The 22667-nt window shown below is 45.0% G+C and overlaps 6 protein-coding genes across 11 annotated transcripts; 5 read left to right on the forward strand and 1 right to left on the reverse strand.

Annotated features, from left to right (window-relative positions):
* Positions 1-325: 325 nt before the first annotated feature.
* Positions 326-3160, forward strand: LOC117897375 (CUE domain-containing protein 2). Its single transcript, XM_034806174.1, has 4 exons — positions 326-909; positions 977-1220; positions 1287-1453; positions 1511-3160. The coding sequence occupies exons 1-4, from the start codon at positions 596-598 to the stop codon at positions 1695-1697; spliced, it is 912 nt and encodes a 303-aa protein (XP_034662065.1). The 5' UTR covers positions 326-595; the 3' UTR covers positions 1698-3160.
* Positions 3161-5005: 1845 nt separating this feature from the next.
* LOC117896428 (transcriptional adapter 2B) lies at positions 5006-7619 on the forward strand. 3 transcript variants are annotated; one of them, XM_034804749.1, is made up of 4 exons: positions 5006-5166; positions 5428-6303; positions 6643-6722; positions 6789-7619. In XM_034804749.1, exons 1-4 carry the CDS (start codon positions 5053-5055, stop codon positions 7447-7449), a joined length of 1731 nt encoding a protein of 576 aa, XP_034660640.1. In that variant the 5' UTR covers positions 5006-5052; the 3' UTR covers positions 7450-7619. The 3 variants fall into 3 exon arrangements, with proteins under 3 accessions (XP_034660640.1, XP_034660641.1, XP_034660642.1); XM_034804750.1 differs by having other exon boundaries at positions 6655-6722; XM_034804751.1 differs by having other exon boundaries at positions 6573-6722; positions 6789-6949.
* Positions 7490-11279, reverse strand: LOC117896427 (DNA polymerase iota). Of its 3 annotated transcripts, none has more exons than XM_034804746.1 (3): positions 11212-11279; positions 9664-10634; positions 7490-9604 (listed from the first exon to the last, which is right to left on the reverse strand). In XM_034804746.1, the coding sequence occupies exons 2-3, from the start codon at positions 10618-10620 to the stop codon at positions 8309-8311; spliced, it is 2253 nt and encodes a 750-aa protein (XP_034660637.1). In that variant the 5' UTR covers positions 10621-10634; positions 11212-11279; the 3' UTR covers positions 7490-8308. The 3 variants fall into 3 exon arrangements, with proteins under 3 accessions (XP_034660637.1, XP_034660639.1, XP_034660638.1); XM_034804748.1 differs by lacking the exon at positions 11212-11279 and adding an exon at positions 10934-11164; XM_034804747.1 differs by lacking the exon at positions 11212-11279 and having other exon boundaries at positions 9664-10692.
* Positions 11280-11705: 426 nt separating this feature from the next.
* On the forward strand, positions 11706-14209 carry LOC117897271 (GATA zinc finger domain-containing protein 10). 2 transcript variants are annotated; one of them, XM_034805997.1, is made up of 5 exons: positions 11706-11956; positions 12024-12125; positions 12186-12406; positions 12495-12643; positions 13870-14209. In XM_034805997.1, the coding sequence occupies exons 1-5, from the start codon at positions 11861-11863 to the stop codon at positions 14061-14063; spliced, it is 762 nt and encodes a 253-aa protein (XP_034661888.1). In that variant the 5' UTR covers positions 11706-11860; the 3' UTR covers positions 14064-14209. The 2 variants fall into 2 exon arrangements, with proteins under 2 accessions (XP_034661888.1, XP_034661887.1); XM_034805996.1 differs by lacking the exon at positions 13870-14209 and adding an exon at positions 12884-13598.
* A 110-nt stretch (positions 14210-14319) lies between these two features.
* Positions 14320-15873, forward strand: LOC117897272. Its single transcript, XM_034805998.1, has 5 exons — positions 14320-14493; positions 15056-15213; positions 15269-15359; positions 15425-15543; positions 15607-15873. Coding segments are annotated over exons 1-5 (507 nt in total). The 5' UTR covers positions 14320-14491; the 3' UTR covers positions 15744-15873.
* Positions 15874-17307: 1434 nt separating this feature from the next.
* On the forward strand, positions 17308-22651 carry LOC117896197 (Fanconi anemia group D2 protein homolog). Its single transcript, XM_034804293.1, has 14 exons — positions 17308-17445; positions 17503-18269; positions 18329-18470; positions 18528-18596; positions 18657-18847; positions 18909-18981; positions 19046-19215; positions 19284-19777; positions 19849-20044; positions 20097-20219; positions 20273-21297; positions 21359-21595; positions 21652-21871; positions 21929-22651. The coding sequence occupies exons 1-14, from the start codon at positions 17371-17373 to the stop codon at positions 22605-22607; spliced, it is 4461 nt and encodes a 1486-aa protein (XP_034660184.1). The 5' UTR covers positions 17308-17370; the 3' UTR covers positions 22608-22651.
* The last annotated feature ends 16 nt before the right edge of the window (positions 22652-22667 follow it).

The raw sequence follows: 22667 nt of genomic DNA on the forward strand, positions 1-22667 counted from the left end.
ATGCGAGCGACATAAGTATGTGCTGCAGAATGTGCAGTTTTAATTTCATCCTTAAATTGTTCTATCAGACATATGATGGCAAATGCAGCATATTAATGTTTTGTTAGGTTTTTGTAGGTGTAGTGTCATACGACCATACGTATGGTCAAATATTTCATATATCAGGGCTTGAAACACCAGATAATAGTGCAGTTTTTGCAAAAAACTAGGAAAAATAATATAGAGATCCTATCTATTTCAATATTGTCGCCAGTCCAAAATAGTATCACCTACAAATATATATTCATCCAAATATATATCGATATACTTTTACCATCTCTATGTATTATTGATTGGGAAGAAGCAGAAAGAAAGGCGCAGCAAAATCGAAACGAAACCATTTATTTAAATCCAATTTTCCTTCATAGCTGTGGTAAAATTTCGTGTTCGGAGCATAAGTGGACATTCCCTAACTATTGACGGACTCCAATTGCTTTGAGTTTGGAATTTTCGTGCAAGCTTCTTGTCGTATTCTTGTTCGTTCCTGCGAACACCCGACCGACAACCGAAACGAACAAATTCGCCGATACACAGATTTTTCTAGAAACGCACAAGGATGACCAATCTGGAGAAGCAACACGAGATGGTGAAGCACAGCCTGGTGGAGTTCATCAGTGGCCATATACCTGGCGCCGACTTCCGAGTTGTTGATGAGATTGTGCTCTCCTACATAATCTCAATATTGGAGGAGGCCTCGCAGGATCCTTGCTTCGATGTGGAGGGCTTTGTCGAGATGATGGGCGCCTATTTCGAGGAGTTCCCGACCATTGACCAAGGCGTCATTTGCGATTGGATCTACAAGCTGGCCAACGAGTTGACAGAGATGGAGAAGAACCAAGGCAACCATGACGCTGTTGACTTGTCGCTCAAGTGAGTACTCTAATCGGCCAGTTTGTTAGCTTTTATTTATATTATTACTGTTTTGAATACTCTGCAGCTTATTGAGCCTATCGAATATTATACCAGAGTCCAGGCTGCGGGCTCGCAACTCATCCATTTCGGAGAAGGATGAGCTCTCCTCGAACAACAGCAGCAGCGGCGGCAGCCACGGCAAGCGCTCTCAGCACTTGTCCGAGACAAGCGATGGTGGCTCCACTGATAGCTCCAGCTCCAATTGCGACTACTTTTTCGATGAGGCCGAAGCTCTGCAGGAAATGTTTCCCGACGCAGCCTATGTTGAGGTCAGTTGGGTCACGTCACTAATACTGTTCTGAGTGAGGCCATAACAAACCCGAATTTGTGTTTAGATCAAGCATTGCATTGCCATATCCAAGGGCGACATAGACAGTGCCACTCAGATCCTATTGCATCGCCAGGAGACCAATCAGAGCCTGACCGATAAGTCGCACACCATGATTATCAAGAAGAACGTTGTCGTGGATGATAACGAGCTGAAGAATCGCATCATTGCCAGGTGAGTTACTCTCAGACAGATAATTCGGAGCCAGTTTATACGAGTGTGTTTGTTCAGGTACTCGTATGTGGACAAGAACGCCACTCAGCGGGAGTACAAGCCGGTGGTGCCCAAGATGGAGCCGCGCAAGTTGGTTCGCTATCGGGACAACAAGATTGTCTCGTTGAAGGGCGAACGCTACACCGAGATCAAGCGTGACGAAGATGCTGAGTTAAAAAAACCCAAGAAGCAGATTCAACCGTAACTAAAGATGAACAAAACTCTCTTCAAGTATTTTATCAAGAAGCAAATTAATCCACATCCAAGTAATTTACCCGCACCCACGACACTGCTCTTTAAACACAACAGCGACACCGATTCCGATTCTGAACACAGTAAATGCACTCAGCTGCATATTGGAATAACCCGAACGAACGCCCATTCCTATGCCCTTGCTAATGCCAACGCCAATGCCAATGCCAAGTCTGGCCGATTAGTCCAGGCTTCTACCCCAGCATCATCTGCCCAACTTAGCCAACGTTTAGATGCTTCCTTATCCCTCGCAGCACAACAAGAGGAGGATCGAGAGTATGATAAAGACGAACAACTGAGCAAACGTAAAGCCACCGAGTCCCAGTCCCGCCCCCGCTCCCGCTCCCGTCATTCATGTGAGTACGGAACTGCTGAGTTTGAGTTTTCGGCTGGTATTTTGATGATGGTTTTGTTGCTAGTTGGTGTTGGCCAGTGGACGCCACAGAATCACATCTCTCCACTTCATCAAGTTGTAGACAAAGACAGAAAGACTTTACATACCAAATTAGTTAATAGTTATGCTTTAGGACACCCCAACGTATATTTTCAGAGCCCGGCCGTGGTCGCTTGCTTATGAGTTTCATTACTGGCCAGCGACAGCTGACGAGCAGGCGGCCCAAAAAGATGGCCAGTTGCCGGTCGCTGTGATCGCGTTACCGCTTGTGAACGCGATCGCTTATGACGACTAGTGTCGCGCCTGCGATGTGAAGGGTTGTGCTCCTTAGTTCCTTATGCAAGCAAATTCGAATTGAAAACTTATCTGTGAAAATTGTGAGGTGCAGTCTACCGCCGCCCGCTAGCGAATCGCGAATCTCGAACCTTGAATGTTCTTAAACAGTATTGTCCTCTCTTTACCCACACCCAAACACACACACACACACACTGAAGCAGGTGCGACACCCAACCCGAATTTGGAGCTCAAATAGACTTATTTAGAGATTTGTAGGTACTCGAATTGAATAATTGAGTTTTGTTGGCCGTGTGCGTGTTTCAAAAACGCAGCTGCACAAAAACCTTGCCATATCTTTTTAAGATTTGTTTATTGTTTTTTTATTGTGTAACTTGTTTTGTTTTTCCATTGGTCCAAGCAAACTAGCAACATTAGCAACATACCAAAGCCACAAACTAGTCCAGTACAGTCCAGTGTCCAGTCCTCTCTCCTCCCATAAGAAATCGGCTACTGCTCGGAATAAGACAGCAATATTTAACCATAATCGAAGCATATTCAAGCATACAATACATAATTATAAAATAATCGATTAATCAACTATTTATATAGCGTAGCCTTTAGCCTCTCCCAAACCCCCTTTCCTCGCCACCAAACATTGTAATCCCCACTACAATATCTCGGTAATCATGTCCAGGCTTGTACTAATCCCACGCCAAATGCAATTCATGTGTAGATGTAAGCATCAAGATATTGTTTAAACGATTCAATGAGTTTTCCAACATTTTGTTTGACACAAAAGAATTAATTATGTTCTTAAATTGTAGCCTAAGTTCCATGATCCTTGACCACCGTTTTATGTTTATGTAACGATTTGCATTTGAAGCACTTTTCGCGTTTTGAATCTTATTTGATCTATAAGTCCTACACGATCGGTGTTTAACATATTTATATCTATCTATATACATGCATCGCAAATGTATTTATTATTTCACTGGTTTCGGTTTGATATTAACGATTTCTCATATATATTTTAGTTTTATATATTATTTTTGTGATATTAGCGTAAAAAATCAACTTAAAGAAAAGGCAAAAAAACACTCGAATTAAACTTTTGAAATTAATTAATAAACAACTATCAATATTTAAAGCATACACCACTTGATGCTGTAAAAGAAACGTTTTTTAATTGAAACAACTGGCACCACATCGAAGTTTCTGGGAGAGTTTTGAAATGGCCGGCCAATGGCTGCTGAAATGGTGAACATAGTGATCCAAAATTAATAATGGTATATATTATTATTATAAAACGTTTGAAGCAATAGCTCGTTCATATGAACCACAAGTTGTTTCGAGTTTTGTTCTGTTTTTCGTGGTGGGTTCCACGTATGGAATGAAGTTAAGCTGTTTGTTAATCCTTATTTTTCAAGCATGAAAGGAAAGTCTTAATTATAGCCAGTCTGAAATTGATTAATAAATCCAAGTTTGTTACTTTTTTCTCGTATAATTTAAACAACATGATGCTTAGTTTAAAGTGTCGTCGTGTGTAAGAGTTTAACAAAATATATAGTAGTAAAATGTAGGTGTAAGGCAACAGAACGTTGCCTCAGAAAGTAGGAATGTTTTCTACATCCGAGATGAACACCTCTCCCAGGCATAGGCCAGCATAAAAAAAGAAAATGTCGGCGCTTAATATTGACGGCGTGTGCTCAGTTTTGAGCATGCTGCAAGGCTACTTGCCATTCTCACTCTGCTGTGAGCAACCCAAAGAGGACACGATTGAACAGAACATATTCCTCGATACTGCTGTCGTTGACCCAGTTGACCCAGCTGCCGTGATAGTTGCAGACATTTCGAAACGTAAGCCTGCTGGCGATGTGAAGTGCAAGAATCTTGGCAGCCCTGACAAGGAGTCTGCCATATTGAAGAAGCAACAGAATGCCATCCAGTCGAAGCGTTCGGATGCTACCGATTATTTTCTTGACATATGTAGGCCTCCGCTCCCATGCCACTTATGTGTTCAATGGGGAATACACAGACGACTGCACTTTTGAGATAGCTTTGGCCACCCTAGAGGAAGAGTGGATGAAGTTTATGATGCGCAATGTCGAGCCGGAACATCTTATGATCGTTGCTCCCATTCAAGAATACGAATTGCCTGCCGAAGTGAATAAAAGAGAATAAATAAGGGCCTTTTTAATTTTAAACTTAATTTGGAAACAATTCAAAAACAAAAAGTCGTGAACACTAGCAAATTTTGTGGAGAAGTGATTGAGAAATCTGATTTGAGTTTTTTGACCGGAAACTCATATTAAATATAACATCAAAATCGAGGAAAATGATTTTAGATTTACGGTATATTTAAAGTATATTTTGCAAATGAAGGGTATATTTTTGAGGATCTGACGGTCTATTTTATCGATAATTCCGCAGTCACACAGTTTATGGGTTGACTAATATATGGCCCGCTTTAGTTACCAAACATAAAATATCGCAAGGAAATATCAACATATTGATATTTTGGCAAAAAAAATATCACGATATATATATATTTTTATTTTGAAAAACTATCGATATATTAATATTTGATTTATATGTGACAACCCTAGTTTTTGTGGAAAAGTGGACTTTTCAATCCATAATGACCACAATTGCGGATTTATTTACTAAATATAATTGCACAAATTGCCAGGACGACATCCAGGGTATCCGGGTGCATTGTGCAGAGTGTGAAAATTTCGATTTGTGCCTGCAAGTAAGTAAAACACACCCATATGCATACATGCATACAGTGTACAGTAAATGTACAGGCCCACATCGATACACGTACTATAGTGATGCCTCTGTTAACTTGAACGCTCTGGAACTGTTAACACTGACTCATGCTAAAGTTCATAGTACACTCATACATACATATGTGCACATATAGACGGGCCGGCGATTTCGCAATGTTATTTGCGAATAACAGCTGTTTACTGAATGCGCAGCAGGTATTTACGTTTCAATTTTGTTGTAGTGCTTCGCGTCTGGTGCAGAGATCGGAGCACATCAGAACAATCATGCCTATCAGTTCATGGACACTGGCACCTCCATACTGAGTGTGTTCCGTGGCAAGGGAGCCTGGACGGCCCGCGAGGAGATTCGTCTGCTGGATGCCATCGAGCAGTACGGCTTCGGCAACTGGGAGGACATCAGCAAACACATTGAGACCAAGTCGGCGGAAGATGCCAAAGAGGAGTATGTAAACAAATTCGTCAATGGCACAATTGGCCGAGCTACTTGGACGCCGGCCCAGTCGCAGCGTCCGCGTCTCATCGACCACACAGGCGATGATGACGGTGGTCCGTTGGGCTCCAGCGCCATGGCCAGTCTGCCACCTCTAGAAATCAACTCCGATGAGGCGATGCAGCTGGGCTACATGCCCAATAGGGACAGCTTTGAGCGCGAGTACGATCCCACAGCCGAGCAGCTGATCTCCAACATTACGCTCAGTTCGGAGGACACCGAGGTGGACGTAATGCTGAAGCTGGCTCATGTGGACATTTACACGCGACGCCTTCGCGAACGTGCCCGCCGCAAGCGAATGGTGCGCGACTATCAGCTGGTCTCAAATTTCTTCCGCAACCGCAACTATGCCTTGCACCAAGGCCTCACCAAGGAGCAGAAGGAGTTTCGGGATCGGTTTCGTGTCTACGCACAGTTCTACACTTGCAACGAGTACGAGCGTCTGCTGGCCTCCCTGGAGCGCGAGAAGGAGCTGCGGATCCGGCAGTCGGAGCTGTATCGCTATCGCTACAATGGTCTCACCAAAATCGATGAATGTGTTCACTTCGAGCAGCATGCGGCAATGGCATCACACCGATCAACAGGACCCTATGGTCATGGCAAGACTGTAAGTGCGAGCCCGCTAAGTGGGCATACAACTTGTCAGGGAATGCAATTGAAATCAGTTGCAGCCACATTTCTGTATGTACACACTTGTTACACATAGCTTAAGCGTAGATATTGAATGCAGGCTGCTATTGTTACAATTTAATTCCCTGGTTGTGTGCGCTCGTCTAATGAAAATGCATGACGAGTTGAATATCGTGTGTGCTGCTTTGTATCAATCCTGTACCAAAACTTACAATCGCTTTCCTGTCTTGTTCTCACGATATTCAGCTCCTCTGTATTATCAACGCACCAAACAGCGAGCGTTTGAATGGTTGTATAAGACAATGTTTAACCACAGGACCTCACGCAGCCCTCCAATGGAAATCTTCGGCCGCCAAGCTCTTCCTTGCTCTCCCCACAACCGAATCTCAGAAAGGCGTAAGTATTTCCACGCATTGCGAAGTGCATTTTCACCATCTATAACGCTTTTTGGTTCTTCATTAGCGAAATGTCAAGCGGCGCCGAGGCAAGCTCAAGTTCAATCGCACCAAGAAACACGCACCACACCGTCGACCCGACCTGCTCCGGCGCATTATTGCCCAGCAGAAACTACTTGGATAACTGTCGGGTATCGTCGGCAGCTACGATGATGCTGCCGACAACAACAACGGGGACGGAGATGGTGACGGGATCGGGGACGACATTGGACTCGGTCACAACGGGAGCGACGACGGGAGCGATTTCCACGGCTACGACGATGGCAGCGCAGGCGAATCTGCCAACGACATCAGCGAAGGGAAGCCCACAACTTCAGCAGCAGCAGCAGCAGCTGCAGCATCTATCACTGCCCAAAAACAGCCAGCAACTGCATCAAAGCGAGGTCGTAGGCAGCAGCGGAAGCCATAACGCATCCGAGGAGCCGGCGGTGCCCAGCATGAGCTTTAAACTGCGCACACAACTTGAGGAGCTTAAGCATCTGCCACAGCCGCTGGGCAGCAATCTGCTGACCCACAACGAGCAGGATTTGTGCAAGAAACTCAATATAACACCCACCACCTACCTCTCCCTTAAAACGGTCTGTCTGAGTGGTGCGCCGTCGTTGGGCAGCCCCATGGAAATCTCACTGCGGAAGTTTTTTATCAAATGCGGCTGGCTGAGCCATTGAGAGTGTCCCATCTGCCGCCCCAGGCAAAACACATTTAAACTGACTTAGGGACTTCACTTTTATTTTGGAAAGCGTCGTTTAGTATGTATAAATTATAAAAAGACAACAATTTTCGACTGTTCAACTTTTGTTGCCATCATTTGGAGGTGAAACTACAAAAAACCAACACATACAAACAATAACTAAATCCATTATGTATTTAGATCTCACTTGTATCAAGTCAGGCTCAGACGTTCAGACACTTTTGTGTCCCACTCCCCCGCCTACCCCTTCATTCAATTAGCTAAAAATATTGTTCCTTCGCGTGAGGAGAGATGTTAGCGCCCGATCAAGGTTCAGATCTTTTGTATTATCTATGCGTAAGTAGGCCACACACACAAACACACACACCCCAACCAATTGAATAATGTATAAGGTTAATGAAATTGTAAATGAAGTAATAAATCTATTGCAAATGTGCAACAATGAATTTGTATGTATAATCGCTAAGCTCTCAGCTGCCACGGACTGCCCCATGCTAGGATACATCGTATATTCATATTCATGAGATGTTGATAATCTCTTCATGGATGTGTTGTGTCTTTGCTTATGTCTATTTAGTCGGCCCAAATTGTGTTAGTGTAAGTCTCGAGCAACAAGTTTGTACGCTGAGTACTCCATGTTTTTATCTTACTGATTGATGACGATGATGGATATATCCTAGCATAAGCTCGTCCAATTTTAGCACCCTATTAAATAACAATAATTATATGTATGTAACCGTATACCTACAAAAATATAATATATAATATATAAACGGATTTTTCAATTGATTTTCTTACAACTAGAAACTATGTGTGATGCGTGGAGATGCACTGCATCACTTATTTCTCAAAAAATAGCGATACAGCGTGTTCTTCTCGGGTCGATTCCGTGCACCAGCGCTGGCCGTTGCTGGTGCACCCGCTCTGGCTGTGGCCACACTATTCGCTGTTGTGGTAGCCGCCGCCGCAGCTGTCTGCTCCACTGCAGCCACCAGAGAACTGCGCCAGGAAGCAATCAATTCGTTTTGCAGCTCAACAGGCAGCTCCTTGAAAACTTCAGCATCGACACCAGCCGGGCAGGCGATCTCCGTTAGAACATCATTGGCCTCGCTGACTGTGCAGCTATTATTGTTTGGACCTGGCAGCGAATCGGGTGCTGTCGTGGTCGGCGTGCAGGGAGCGCTCATGGAATCATCCATGGGTGAGGGCAGTGGCGACGAGGCTGTCGAGCTGGCGTTCGAGCTAATCCGACGGGCTGTGCGCGTGGCCATGAAGCGAAGGCTACCATCAATCCGATTTAGTAGCGTGTTGGGCGGCTGAATTGTCCGGAATCGAGGAGCAACCGCGGAGCATCCGCCTGCCGATGTGGATGGAGTGGTGCTGCTGGCAATGGGACTCATAGGAAAATCCTTTTCGCTGTCACGAGAGTTGAGACGCAGATCACAGACACGCAGCTTGCTGGGAGACGCCACATCGGCAGCGGTGTCCATCACATCCACCGCCAAGCGACTGCGCTTCGAGACCAGCATGCGGCCGATGCGGCTCTTCTTTGGCGATGGCTCCACTTCGGTTTCCGAGAAGTCCGAAACGTCCGAATTGGTTGCCGCCGACTCGGAGCCATTATCCAGCAGCATGGGGATGGGCGAGGCTGTGGTGGCGCGTCGCCTATAGAATTGATCACTTGGCTTGAAGGTGGTCGGCGAGGAGCGGAATGCCGTCTCATCGGAGGTCGGACTCTCTGCCGTTGGACTTGTGAGACTCGTGTTGGTCAGTGACGTTATTGCCTGCACCTCTAGATCTGCCTTCTTGATGAGGAAATTGGCTATGGACGAGGAGCCCACTTTGCGCTCTTGGAACTTGGAGAAGGCCAATCCAATTAGGGTGATATTGAATGGCTTATTTAGATCCACAATGCGCTCAAACAGTCGCATTACGATCTTAAGCAGCTTATCCTGTGCCCCATCCGCCATCTGCACTTTGCACACTCCCATCTCGCCCGCGCACATGGAGGTCTTAAACAGGGATGGCAAAATGTTTGCCTGCTTTGTCTCACGGTGACTGCTTTTCTTCTGCGAATCATATTTCCTCAGCACAACTTTAATGGCAATCGGTATGCGTCCATCTTCTGCCACCTGAGGAAAGTGTACATCAGTAAATGTATCTCATAGTTGTTTATACTTAATCAACATACCTGTTCGATTAGCCTGATGAGTAGCATGCGGAAACGCTCCTCCACATCTGTGCACACTGATATGGGCTTGCAGGCGTCCTCCATGCCAATGGTTTTCGGCTTGCCGGTGGGACGTACCGTACTCGAGTCGCGACCAAATGCCAAGTCCCTCAGCTTGGTGGCTGTCTCGAAGCCAAACTTCTTGCGCATAACGTCCATGTCACACTGCTGCAGCTGCTCAATCGTAGACATACCCGCCTCGAGGAGCAGGCATTGTGTTTTCTGGCCAATACCCGTCACACGCTTCAGATCAAACAGCTCCCGCATGAACTGCTCCGCATATGTGGACACCAGGACGGTCTGCTGGTTGGGCTTGTGGCTGCTGCCCACCAGTTTGGCCAATAGCTTGTTGTAGGAGATTCCGGCGCAACAGGTTATGCCCAGCCGCAGCTTCAGCTCCTCCCGTATTTCCTGAGCAATGCGGGTGCCAATGGCCAGGCGCTGGGCACAGCCGCAGGAGCAGGTGGTCAACGGTGTGCCATCGTCCGGATAAGTGTGTCCAACGGGCGGCTTTTGTTGCGCCTCGGCGGCATGGGCTTGCCGTAGTTCCACCAGGGCTGACACATCCATAAAGTTCTCATCGAATCCGAGTTTTTCCACCATGGGAGTGTAGTTGAGGAGCAAATCGAAGATCTTCTGCGACATGAGACGGTATGGCGTCAGGTCTTCGCCATTGACCAAGACCAGATCCGGGCACAGTTGCAGGGCATCCTCGACGAGCATGAGCTTGTGCACGCCTCGAGCCCTCGCCACATAGTTGCAGGTGACCACAATACTCTTCTGCTGTATGCCCAAGGCTTTCGTGCGCAGCGTGGGGTTCCGTATCTCCTCCACCTGAGCGTAAAAGTAGTCCATGTCGAGGTGTACAATGGTGCGCTGATGCGCTTCGCTCTTTGCCAGCACGCTGGTGAAATCCATGATTCAAAGCGCGGCTGCAATGGGAGGAATCCAAGTAAATTTATGGTGAAATAGTGAATGAATGTTGATGCAAGTTGAGGATTTTCCATTGTAAATGTTTTGGCGTCAAAACAAAGCAAACCAAAAGAGAGAGAGAGAGAGAGAGAGCAGCAGCAGTCGGACTCACGTACAACAGCTGCTGCTGCTGCTGCCGGGGGTGGGGTGCGGTGCGTTTCGCCTTGACGTGAAATCTTCCACTGTTGCGTGCGCCCCTCGCTCCCCGCGCTCATTCATTAGCAGTGGCTGAAGCCGACTTTCTAATCAAACAAGAAACCCGAAACATGGAAAACGATTGACGTAGACACGGCTCTGAAGCGTGTGCCGGCTAAAAGTGTATTTAAACAACAATATTGCACATTTTTATGTTGTTGCTGCGATGACGCATTAGTTAATAGTCGAGAAAACACCAGAATTTCTCCGGACGCGGATGTGTCTCACACGGATACAGCACAGTGGTACTTAAATGGCATGCTACTATTTGTCGACTGCGTAGTCGTGTAAACACCCAAGCAGCACACATGTATCAAATTCAATATTAATTATAATTTTTACCATAAAATCTAAAAACTGCAGCCATCAAACAACAAAACAGGCAACCAGTGTGACCGCGGATTTAACCATAGAAGATACCTAAAAAATATACCGAAATATACCTACTTATCGTTGAAGATATACCGAAAAGATATATCTAATTCCGAACTGAACGGACGACATTTATATGCATGTGATGTTAACTAGGGAAAAACGGACCACTTAAGTACTCTTTCTTTGTTGATTCAGGTCGTTGTATCATATATTCCAGCACTATATCATCGATAGTTCTGTGCGACAAGTTTTTCATAATAAGTTGGCTGGTGTGACCAAGCGTTGTAAACATGTTCCTTTTTCTCAAAATAAACAAATCGCAGACTTGATTTGGACACTTGATTTGAATAAATTTGAACTAAAACTTCAAATAATAATAAATAAATAAGAAAATACAACATCGGGAAAAGGTAAATTTGCACAAACATTTATTATAACTTGTGCATTGTGAATGGCTAAAGGTGTTAACAGCTGTCCCAGATGCGAATGGCAAAAGGTGAAGAAGCGGTGATTTTGTGTACGTGTGTGTTTTGACTTTGCGACGTGGTGATTAGCAACCACGGAATCCGACTGAAATTGATCCTAATCCTAGCTGGAATCGAGCACTTCCAACCAGATGCATTTCCCAGATTTCAGAGCAGTCCTGCTGCTCGCCGTGCTCGGCCTGGCGAGCGCTCAGCGTGTGGCGCCCGGCGTAAACCCCCAGCATTATGTGAGTTGGCTGATATTGTGCAAGCAGCTGCCAGTTGTTTAATTAACCGATTCTCTGGTATTTGTAGCAACAAGTGCCCCAGCAGGTGCCGCAACAATACCAGCCGCCACCGCCCCCGCAATACCAGCAGCAAGGTCACGGCGCTCCTGGAGTGCCGCCGCAACAGTATGTGAGTAGCAAGCAAGTCTAGGGCCCCAAGGACACTGACCGACTGTTAACCCTTCCACAGCAATACGAGCCCGTGCAGCCGCAGCAGCCTGTGCAATACCAGCAGGTTCCTGTGCAGCAACAACCCATCCACCAGCAGCCACAAATGCAGCAGCCCGTGCAGCACCAACAGCAGCAGCAGCAGCAACAGCAACAAGTGCATCACCAGCAGCAGGCGGGTGGACATCATCACGGCCAGCCACAGCAGGTGTTGAACACGGGCAACATTCAGCAGGAGCGAGCGTAAGTCAGCTAGGGCCTCCGACCTCCCTGGTATCTTATCTCGATTATTGTCATAACGTTGTTTATCTGTTTATTCTCCACAATCTAGTCACATCCAGGAGCACATGCAGGTGCCCATTGATACGAGCAAAATGTCCGAGGCGGAGCTTCAGTTCCACTACTTCAAGATGCACGACTCGGACAACAACAACAAGCTGGATGGCTGTGAGCTGATCAAGTCTCTGATCCACTGGCACGGTAAGATCACAAGATTCTTCTTTGAGGATGCTGGTTTTTTGTGTGTTTTGATATGCGTCTGCGGTTCTATATCATTTGTTTTGTTTTACCTCTTTTTGCATATGCGTCACGTACAAAATAACTTAATTCGGCTGTTTCCCCGGTGTGTTCTGGTTCTTGGTTGTGGTCATGCTCAAACATCATCCTAATCCATCTTGCATACGACATAACAACACTCATTGCCTAAACGCTGAACTCCAGAGCAAGGCAGCAAGGAGCAGCCCAACGGTGAGAAGCCGCACGTCGAGGAGAAAGTTTTCTCTGATGAGGAGCTGGTGGCCCTCATTGATCCCATCCTGCAAATGGACGATACATCGCGTGACGGTTACATAGACTATCCGGAGTTCATCAAGGCTCAACAGAAGGCCTCCGAAAAACAGCAACAACAACAACAACAACAACAGCAGCAGCAGCAACAACAACAACAGCAGCCGGTTCATTAGTAGATAGTCCACCGTTCGCTCCGTTCAGTTAGCAATCACCAATCAAGCTTGACTTTGTCTTCGTCTTAAGTCCTGTGACGTGCAACACATACTCCTGTTTTTTCGCCCAAAACATCATGAAATTACGTCGACATTGTCAACGGTTTTTAGCGCAGAGTTTTAGACACTTTCTCAAAGCAAATTCTACTTACCATGCTGCAAGCATTCCATTCCACACGGAAAACTTCATTGAACAAATTGAAACTAATTGTAATCCTTCCAAGAAATTTCCACAAAAATTCCCTATTTTCGAATAGCCCACACCAATCTCTGAAGTGGTTTGTGCAATTTTTTAACTGCTTTGTTTTATTGTGTTTTCCCTACGTCATAATTTTAGTTAATTTCGATATGAACTAATTTTTAAGCGCAACTTGAGAGCAGCAACAAGAAAACAGACTGATTGTGTGGAACGTTTGTTTTGTACAAAAAAGAGAGAAAACACGCAAAAAAAAATCGAATTAAAACTATAACTAAATGGAAAACTCTTTTTTTCAATTTGAGACCTAAAATATAGACGCATGCAATTCTTTGTAAGTAAAAGCAGATCTAGTAAATAAAATTCAAATACAAATCACAATCCCACCCCCACATCTAAACCTCAGTCGCAGTAGCTTTCTAAATCCATAGCTAGAAACGGTTTCCGGTGAGCGCTTTCCCCCGTCCATCTAGTTTCAATGTTTAACCTAACATTCATTGTCATTGCAGTCGAAGATGGTAGCAAGAAACCCCCCGAGGACGCGAGCGAGACTCCCGATGAGCACAAAACTGGCAGCGTGTACACGGACAAGGCACTGGAGGACACCATCGACTATGTTCTAAAGTCCATGGATCTGAACAACGATGGATTTGTGGACTGGGCCGAGTACCGAAAGACTGAGGGTAACATTGGCAAGGAATAAAAATGTATATCCCTAACGATGATTCCCTAGAGAGCCATAGAACTTGACAAGCCCTGCGTTACTATGTACCCGTATCCATCCTTCCAAATTGTTAATTCCTTTTGTACTTTTTGCTAAATAAATCGTTTTTGAAAATGCCCAACAAATAACGGCGCTGCCGCCGATTGGTAAAAGCTCAAACCAAGAAGCTTTCTGGCAACCAACGAACGGAACTTTCGGACTCATTCTCAATGAACGGTGAGGCCTTGCAGCCGACAGTAGGGCAAAAAGTGAATGAATGGAAGCAATAAAAGAGCAAATGCTGCAACGCGCATAAAGGATTTATCAAAACATAATTAAAGACTTGTGTATTTTAGTATTACGTCTGTAATCCGTCGTGAGTGCGGAGCCCAGTGTTTCGAGTGTGCTAGTTTGGAAACCCGTGCAAGATGTAAGCAAAAATTTGTCACAAAAATAAACAGAACACATACCAACATAGACATAGTCTTGGGCAAAATGCAAAAGAACTCTTGGGGCTGATGGCCTATAATTATGAATGCCGGCCCGGTCCGGGGAGGCCCTTAATCGCGTTGCTCGGGATACCCTGCCGGCAGCGGCCTCTTTGTTGGTTGAAAATAAATAACCTGATTGTGGCCCCCTCTGTGTGTTCCGTTCCGGTCAGAACTCGGGGTCCACGTGCTCGCGTGCAGCCCGGAATTACGCTATGTATAAATATTTGCCGTTGCATAAATGATAAACGTGCCACGCGTTGGGTGTGATATCGATTTTGCCAGCCAGCACCAGCCAAGAGTGGGCGGGGGGTGGGGTACGCTTTGCTGGTCGGATGTGGTGGATGGTTGAGTTGAGGACTTCCGTAACTTGCCGCAAGTGATTTTTAGTGGCAGATAAGCCGGCGTGGCTGACTAATGCCATGGCATTATAGTTAGGGGCTACCTCTCTCGTGTTTGTCGGCGTATTATTTGTATATTAAAAAGTGCAATAATGATTTTTAGGGCTGCCATGGCCAGCGGACGACCACGCGAGCGTCTGCTCTATGCCTTCCGTGGATGGATAGCCTTTGTGGCCTTCATGGACCTGGGCACGGCATTTCGTAGTTATATCGAGCGGCGGAGCTTCCTGGGCGATCACAGCGACACGCAGTTCATCGAAGGTGAGTAACCCCCGCCGCAAGGAATCGCATTGCAATGTGTATGATCTATTTGCAGGGGACTACACCATATCCCGTATCATTGGCATGTACTGCCTGCTCAAGGCGATTGCACTGGTCCACTGCACCCTCTACATACACTACAGACCGTGAGTAGCATAATTAATTGAAGTTGGGGCTGGGGAAATAATTATGTTCTATTTTTGTAAAACAGGGTCGTAAGCATGGGCGGCTGTTCCTTGGCCCTCACCATGGTCTTCTATGCCACTGAGGCTCTCTACTTTCGCTCAAGCACACTCAACTTCTACGTGATCTTCCCCTGCGTACTGAATTGTAATTATAATTGAATTCAACTCTCCTTCAAGTTTAGTAATTACATTTTTTGTTGTTGTCTAGCTATTACACTCTTGGGACTGATTTACATACCCAGACGACTGCGCCTATGGGAGCCCAATATGGATCTGGATGATGAAAACTCACAGTTGCTAAAGCAGATGACGGGCTTCAAGCGAAGGCGTACGAAAAAGCAATAATTTCATGTTTAACATGGACTATAATTACACGAAGGAAACCAACCCAATTGGGGTTCCCATGAGAACAGTATTGTGGAGGTCGCGGAGAGAGAATCGCATATTATCCGCATTGGACTGCATTGGTGTGATAGAAAAATGACATCAAGGAGAGATTAAATTGAATAGCAATACTGAAAACAACGCCAAATTAGTGATTTTCTATGAATTAGGTACGAAAGAGATACGATCATCTCGGCATAAGTCAATTTCTGACATAATCACTTCAAGACAAGACATGTTGTCCTTCCTTTTTATAAACCATATATACATATTACATGTGTGTATGTGTACCATAATCTATATACAGATATACATATGCATGACACAATAGAGTTTTTTGCACTTTTAAACGTTGAGAATGCATCTAACCTAGGAATTATATTCAAAATTATCAAAGTTAGCACACAGTTTAAAAATTCAAATTGAAGGCTTTAAAATTATAAATAAGTTTATGAACAAGTAATTATTATAACTACGTTGGACTTTTCCATTAGGCAGGCACTAATGTGCTTCTAGAAACGATTAGCAATTTTTGGAACATGCTTCCGGCTCCTACAATTAAGCGAACACATGGTTACAACATTTGATACATACTTATCACATATGAAGAACACCTATATACATCTAAAAACAATAAATCTTTTATTTATATCATGTAGCGAATGTTTTGAATAAATATTTGAATTTACACCAGGCCTTAACGGCTGTTCTGTGTTGGCAAGCATTAATTATTCTCGTGGGTGGCAGTGTTGCCAAACCAGCTTTTTTCCGACAATTCTAGCTCTTTTTTTAGGAGGGGTACTGTGTGAGACACCCATTTTACGGGGTATTTTAACTACTATCTTTACATTACATTCTCATTGACCACTTAGTTTGAATTTTGTTTTGTAAGCAATACAATAATGGGAAGTCTTATAGGAAAACTAGCCAATCCTGTGGCTTTGCCAATTTCATTTAATTATAGCTTCTGGGCTGTCTTATTTTAACATACTTTATGTAGATGTGTCAGTTCATACAAGCGAAACGTCACCACTGCCAGCTGTGTGTCTTGACCACACTTATACATGTTATCTTGAGATTCTGTTTAATATTACTGGCTAGCCAGAACTCTTAGGACTAAAATATAATTTTATCGAATAGATCAATCAATTTTCTAGAGTGGCGTTTACTTCTAAGCACTCTCTTTTATTGGATTTGGAAGGAAATAAGGTTTAAATAAACTGGGCCAATGCATAAAAGTTTAGTATGCAAAGAATTCATTGGTGCACTATAAAATGCATCTTCGGATTGCTGGCCAACAAGAAATTATATCCAACTGATAAATCAGCCTTCCATATAATTTGTTATCTCTGAGAGAAGGTCTCTCGTCTATAAGACTTTTAAGAAAATAATATTTAACGAAATAAGTTACCAATTCTTTGTTCAAAATCTAGGACAATTATTTGGGATTCGGTATATTTATGGTATAATTCTAAAAGGAGAAGGTATGTACTTGGTATATTTTTGAAGGTCATGAACTCCGCGCCTTTTACGATTTATACTTTGTTTATTGTTTATCAGGCTTAAACTTCGAGATTTGTTATTAGTTATGTATCGCAAATACAAGAAACGTGGCCAGAAGCCACTGATTAGCATCGATGAAGATAAGTCAATCAAGATACCAGTAAGTGCAATGGGAATTGTTACAATTTTCGTGAACACAAGTATGTTTTTTTTGCAGCGTCCTGCGGACAAAGAAGCTGGCGACATAGCGGATGTATCTGTGGCGTCGACTGCAAGTGGCAGCGAGGAGAATATTCCGGCCTCCCAGGAGCACACGCAGCGCTTTCTTTCACAGCATAGTGCCATCCTGGCGGCAACTCTGGGGCGCACACAGTCCTCCAGCCGAAACCTGTTGAGCCTGTCGCGGCAGCCAAACAACTTTTTCGAGCTCGTCCTGATACGAGCCGGGGTGCAATTGGATCAGGGCGACACCCTTGTGCTGTCCTGCGACCATGTCTCGATAGTGTCAAAGCTGCGAGATATGTTCATGAGTGCCCCGTCCTATGCCGACAAGCTGGAAACCTTCAAGTCTGGCCTCAACACTGCCATGGCGCCAAAGTCCAAGTTGTCTCAGAAACTCCTCACTGGCTGCACTGTGGATGCAGCTGGTGAGGAGCAAATCTATCAGTCGCAGAACAGCATGTTCATGAACTTCCTAATGATCGATTTTATGCGGGATCCGTGCCTGGAGGTGCTTCTAGACAGAATGGAAGAGGTGGCCACATCGGACCAAGTTATTACGGGCCAGGGTGCTATTGCAATGCCATTGCTGCCACTGATGCTGGCACAGATGCGCTACCTGACCCTTTCCCACAAGGAGCAGATCTATAGGCGTATTGAGGGTATCTTCAACAGGGCAACCGACTCGTCTAAATTGGATATTATAAACAATGCAGAGTTTGTGCTGGATGCCAGCATGCACGATGCATTTGTCGAGTTGCTCTTGTAAGCTAACGTCAACATACATAATTATGTACTGCAAACTTACTCTTTTCTTTTGGCAGTATAAACTATTCCTGCAGCGAAGAGCTCTTCAATATGACCACCGTGCACACATTGAGTAACCTTTCGCTCTCAGCCAAGACCCAAGACATGCTGCGCCTGCGTATTCTAGAGTTCACTACAAGTGGCGCCTGTCCAGACACGGTACACAATATCTGAAAGTTATAATCTATTTTAAGTTCTAACCGCCTCTTTCTGTAGACATTGCCTCACCTTATAAGACTTTTGTTGAACAGTCTTAAACTGGACACAGATGACAGTGTGCGAGAGGTAAGATCCATTCATCGAATCCTTCAAGGAAGTACCTGTAATGAATTTATATTTTATCAGCTGGTTTCCACACTGCGCGAAATATTTAACTGCCGTCACAGAGCTCTTAACGAAAGCGGTGCACCGACAGCCAACGACAAGAAGTCACAACTGGACCTTTTTGGCTTTCTGGAACTGGGCCTGATACGCTCCAAGCGATTTTATCAAATGTGGCAGAGACTAATAGCAACTTTGCCTGCAGACGGATTCACGTTAGTTCGGGGAAAACAATTATTTAATGTTTGATTCTAAAGCTGCACCTTTTCGTTGCAGCGCCCTTGACTTAATAATGATTTTGTTGCTGATCCATGTGAATGAAGACAACTCCCTGTACATTGAGAACATTGTAAGAAAATATTCCACACTTTTACAATGTTCATTTGAAACTAACAACCCAACGGTCTCGACAGCTTCGTCGTCGCATAAAGCAAAACCACATCACAGTAAACATTCTCGAGGACGTTAAGCTGCACTATCCGCACATTTTGGAACAAAATATTAGCACGCTGATGCACATCCTGCACGACTTCATGTGCGAAAAGAATGCAGCCGTGGCAGAGTTTGCAAAGTCCTCGTATAGGTGAATAGGACGTGCATGTGCCCACCGGTGGGGATCTTTGGCTCGAGCTAATGTTTCGTTTACCGCAGCGTACTCTTTACGATTTTTACATCAATTCAGAAGAATATTCTGAGGAAGCTACTTGAACTGGCCTGTGACAAATCATCGCAACACCTTACCACAATGGCCTTGCACTTGCTGCGCGAGCTGCTGCGTAAGAGCTTCAAGGATGTGCAGAACTGTGCGCCTCTCTTCTTGCCAATGCTGGATCGGTTAAGTGATCTAACACTGCCGCAAACTCGCCTGGCCATGGAAGTGCTTTGCAACTTGGCTTTTCCGGAGCCAAAGCTACCCGAATCGCTGCAGCTTCAGGAGCAAGTGGAAATGGTGGTGAAGAAGCAGCTGATCAATCGAACCGATTATGTGAAGAAGCAAGGCATCATTGGCAGCGTGCAGCTAATTAATGCCATTGCGTGCACTGAGGAACACAGTTTAGACGACGGAAGCCAGGACTTTTCGCCCGTCGTGGACTCCATAGATGGCTTGCCCGACGGTCGCCCCAAAGTGGCAGCCAACTTGATAAGTGAGTAATTGATGAAGGTCTGGAGAAGGTCTGAAGAAGGTCTTGTAATTCCTTATTTCTACCACACACAGTTCTCACCGAATCATCCATCATCAACAGTGCTGAGTCTCTGGCGCTGTTTTATGAAGAGTTGGCCACCGTTATATCTCAAAGATGTCCCATATCGTCATATTGGAACGATAAATACTTTACCATGTGGCTCTGTGAGCTGATGACCTTTCGCTTTCAGCAAAGCTTCGTTACCGAAGACAGTCCAAAGCCAATCAAGTGAGTATCTTCGATTGAAACCAAACTAAACTAAACGCTAAACATTTTAAAGGGGTATCTATCTGGAATATCAAAAGAACATCAATGAACTGGACGAATCGAATATCAATTCGGAAGCGGAGGTACTCAGCATTGGCATAAATATATCCAAGCTTGTCCTAATGCCCAAAAACGAGTGAGAACAATTGCCTCTTCATAAGAACTTTGCTAATTTTGTTGCATTTACAGAGCCTCTGAGTCTATATACGTGATGACGCCTCTGTTTTATCTTGTGAGAATGCTACACCAAAATAGCTACCATGGCAGCCTGGAGCTGATCAATGCCTTGCTTGGCTGCGCAATCGTACTGCCAGCGTTCTTCGAGGACGATAGCTACGTCGCCATTTTCGACAATTATGACGAGGAGCAGCAGAAACATATTCTTAGCATTTATTTCCATACCATCAACTGGATAAGGGTAACAATCAGTGCGTTTGCAGCTCAGATTCACCGTGGCACTCGCGAACGTGTGTTGCTACGTTTGGGTGAATTAATAAGCATCGAGCAAAGGATCAAGGCGCTCTTGACCCATGCGCCTGATGACTTTGTAGCTCCTCCATATCAGTTCCTCGACCATTCAAAGCAGAAAGTTACGCTGCACAAACGGCAAGGCGGCATGGCCAAGGCACATGAAACCCCACTAACCGAAGACGACATTTGTAATCAAACGACACTGGGGGATTTTACACTCAAGGTGGCTCCCTGCAAGACGACCAACAAAACCAAAATTGACTTTGAGGAGTTGTACGGACCACTGGAGAGGTACAGACCAATGGATGTGCGCATCTTGGTGTTACTGGAGAAGCAAGAACTATCCTTGAACTATCCACTGGATGATAAGGAAAAGGGCAACGCTTTAGGCTTGTTGGAGCTACGTTTCCTGCTTGAAGATGTGGTCCAGAAACTAAAAGCTACAGTCCATGACCAGCAGGACTCCCTAGATTCAGTTTTCCTCCATCCGCACCGTGTCAGTCCAGAGAGCTTTATACATGATATAAGTAAATCGATGCCTGATTTAAATAATCATCTGAAAGTTCTAGCCGCAGCCATTGATGAGGAGTTGGTTAAGGTCAACTATGTGTACAGCAATTTGGATCTGTTCAAGGAACGATTTAACTATATCAAAACTTGCTTTGGCCTAGCCATTCAGTATTTTGCATTGTACTTCTCCTGGAGCGGCTGGAGTGATGAATCGAATGCCAAAGAGCTGCACGGTGAGGCAGGGCTTTTATATTACTGTTTTACCAATTCTCATGCCATTTACGTTCATTTCAGATTCCCTGAGCATATTGAAGGCGTCACATCTTCCTGCTCAAGAGGTTCCCACATCCAAAAAGCAAACTATTCCGAAACTGGCCACCTGGAACTTTGACTACTTTGTAAAGTACGAAAAGTCGGTACTGAATCTGAGCACGGCTGTTCAACTACACCGACTGCTGTGCAGTTTGCGAAAGCTGGCAGCTGCTGGGGATGATGCCAACCAGACGGGATTAAGGCTAGCCGAAGACACACGTACGTACCAGCGTACATATTGAGTGAAAATATTTGTTTGATTTGATGATTTTCAGGCGTACTCTGTGATAAGTTGCTGCGCCGCAAGTGGTTCCACTTCTCAAGCAGCTTGCACAAAGGAGCTCAGTGCAATATATACCTGGATGAACTGGTTAAGGGCTTCCTCAAACACTCGACTTTTGCGCGACAGAAGGAACTTCTCAATGAGCTGATCAAGGAGTGCACAATTCTAAATACAAAGGACAAGGCCCTGAATTCCTTTCCAAACTTCAAGAAGCAAGCGATAACCATAAGCTGTTACTCGAACGATTATTAACACAGAATCATTTTCAGAGCCAACTTTCCGTTGCTGTTTCGTGGACTGTGTGAGGTGCTAATACACTCGTTGAATGCTCAAGTGACAGCGGAAAAGGAAGGAGATCGCCTGAGGGTGTGGGAGTCTACAGTGAACATGTTGAATGGATTGCTAAAAATCGTGCAGCTTGTGGAGCAGCCACGCAATTTCGGACTATTCCTCAAACATTCGCAGCACTTCCTGAAGCTTTTGCTGCTGCGTGGCATGTCCGTGCTCGAGACCATAGTGCGTGACGATCCAGAGAGGATAACAAAGTTTCTGCAAGAGCTGCAGAAGGTGACCAGGTTCCTGCACCAGTTATGCTGTCATTCAAAGTCCATCAAAAATACGGCCATCATAAGCTACATTCCCAGTCTGCGGGAAACCATAGAAACACTGGTATTTCGGGTCAAGGCGCTTCTGGCAGCCAACAACTGTCACTCTGCCTTCCACATGGGCAACATGATCAACAGAGATCTCCATGGGGATTCCATCATAACGCCAGTGGGCTCCTTCATCAGCGAGGAAAACAGCGACGAAGAGCTACCCGCAGACGATACCAGCGTGGATGAGACAGTGCTGGATGGGCCCACAGGCATCGGCAACATTAGTTCCAGCACCAGACCGAGTACCAATGGATCCCGGAGCAAGTCCTCGTCGCGCAGTAAATGTTTCTAAATATTGTACAACTTTAACTTTCAGAAATAAAATCATAATTGACAAAAATCATAATTTGTG

This window comes from Drosophila subobscura, chromosome O (assembly GCF_008121235.1).
Source record: "Drosophila subobscura isolate 14011-0131.10 chromosome O, UCBerk_Dsub_1.0, whole genome shotgun sequence".
NCBI classification, from domain to species: domain Eukaryota; kingdom Metazoa; phylum Arthropoda; class Insecta; order Diptera; family Drosophilidae; genus Drosophila; species Drosophila subobscura.

Bases quoted from the DNA above. Each gene is read 5' to 3' on its own strand.
- LOC117897375 (XM_034806174.1), top strand. From the start codon at position 596: ATGACCAATCTGGAGAAGCAACACGAGATGGTGAAGCACAGCCTGGTG. The intron at 910-976 runs GTGAGTACTCTA...AATACTCTGCAG, and splicing joins GCTGTTGACTTGTCGCTCAA to CTTATTGAGCCTATCGAATA. The intron at 1,221-1,286 runs GTCAGTTGGGTC...ATTTGTGTTTAG, and splicing joins CCGACGCAGCCTATGTTGAG to ATCAAGCATTGCATTGCCAT.
- LOC117896428 (XM_034804749.1), top strand. From the start codon at position 5,053: ATGACCACAATTGCGGATTTATTTACTAAATATAATTGCACAAATTGC. The intron at 6,304-6,642 runs GTAAGTGCGAGC...GTTTAACCACAG, and splicing joins CCTATGGTCATGGCAAGACT to GACCTCACGCAGCCCTCCAA. The intron at 6,723-6,788 runs GTAAGTATTTCC...GTTCTTCATTAG, and splicing joins CAACCGAATCTCAGAAAGGC to CGAAATGTCAAGCGGCGCCG.
- LOC117896427 (XM_034804746.1), bottom strand. From the start codon at position 10,620: ATGGATTTCACCAGCGTGCTGGCAAAGAGCGAAGCGCATCAGCGCACC. The intron at 9,605-9,663 runs GTATGTTGATTA...CACTTTCCTCAG, and splicing joins TCATCAGGCTAATCGAACAG to GTGGCAGAAGATGGACGCAT.
- LOC117897271 (XM_034805996.1), top strand. From the start codon at position 11,861: ATGCATTTCCCAGATTTCAGAGCAGTCCTGCTGCTCGCCGTGCTCGGC. The intron at 11,957-12,023 runs GTGAGTTGGCTG...TGGTATTTGTAG, and splicing joins GCGTAAACCCCCAGCATTAT to CAACAAGTGCCCCAGCAGGT. The intron at 12,126-12,185 runs GTGAGTAGCAAG...ACCCTTCCACAG, and splicing joins GAGTGCCGCCGCAACAGTAT to CAATACGAGCCCGTGCAGCC.
- LOC117897272 (XM_034805998.1), top strand. The intron at 15,360-15,424 runs GTGAGTAGCATA...TTTGTAAAACAG, and splicing joins CTCTACATACACTACAGACC to GGTCGTAAGCATGGGCGGCT. The intron at 15,544-15,606 runs GTAATTATAATT...GTTGTTGTCTAG, and splicing joins CTTCCCCTGCGTACTGAATT to CTATTACACTCTTGGGACTG.
- LOC117896197 (XM_034804293.1), top strand. From the start codon at position 17,371: ATGTATCGCAAATACAAGAAACGTGGCCAGAAGCCACTGATTAGCATC. The intron at 18,848-18,908 runs GTTAGTTCGGGG...TTTTCGTTGCAG, and splicing joins TTGCCTGCAGACGGATTCAC to CGCCCTTGACTTAATAATGA. The intron at 19,778-19,848 runs GTGAGTAATTGA...TACCACACACAG, and splicing joins AGTGGCAGCCAACTTGATAA to TTCTCACCGAATCATCCATC.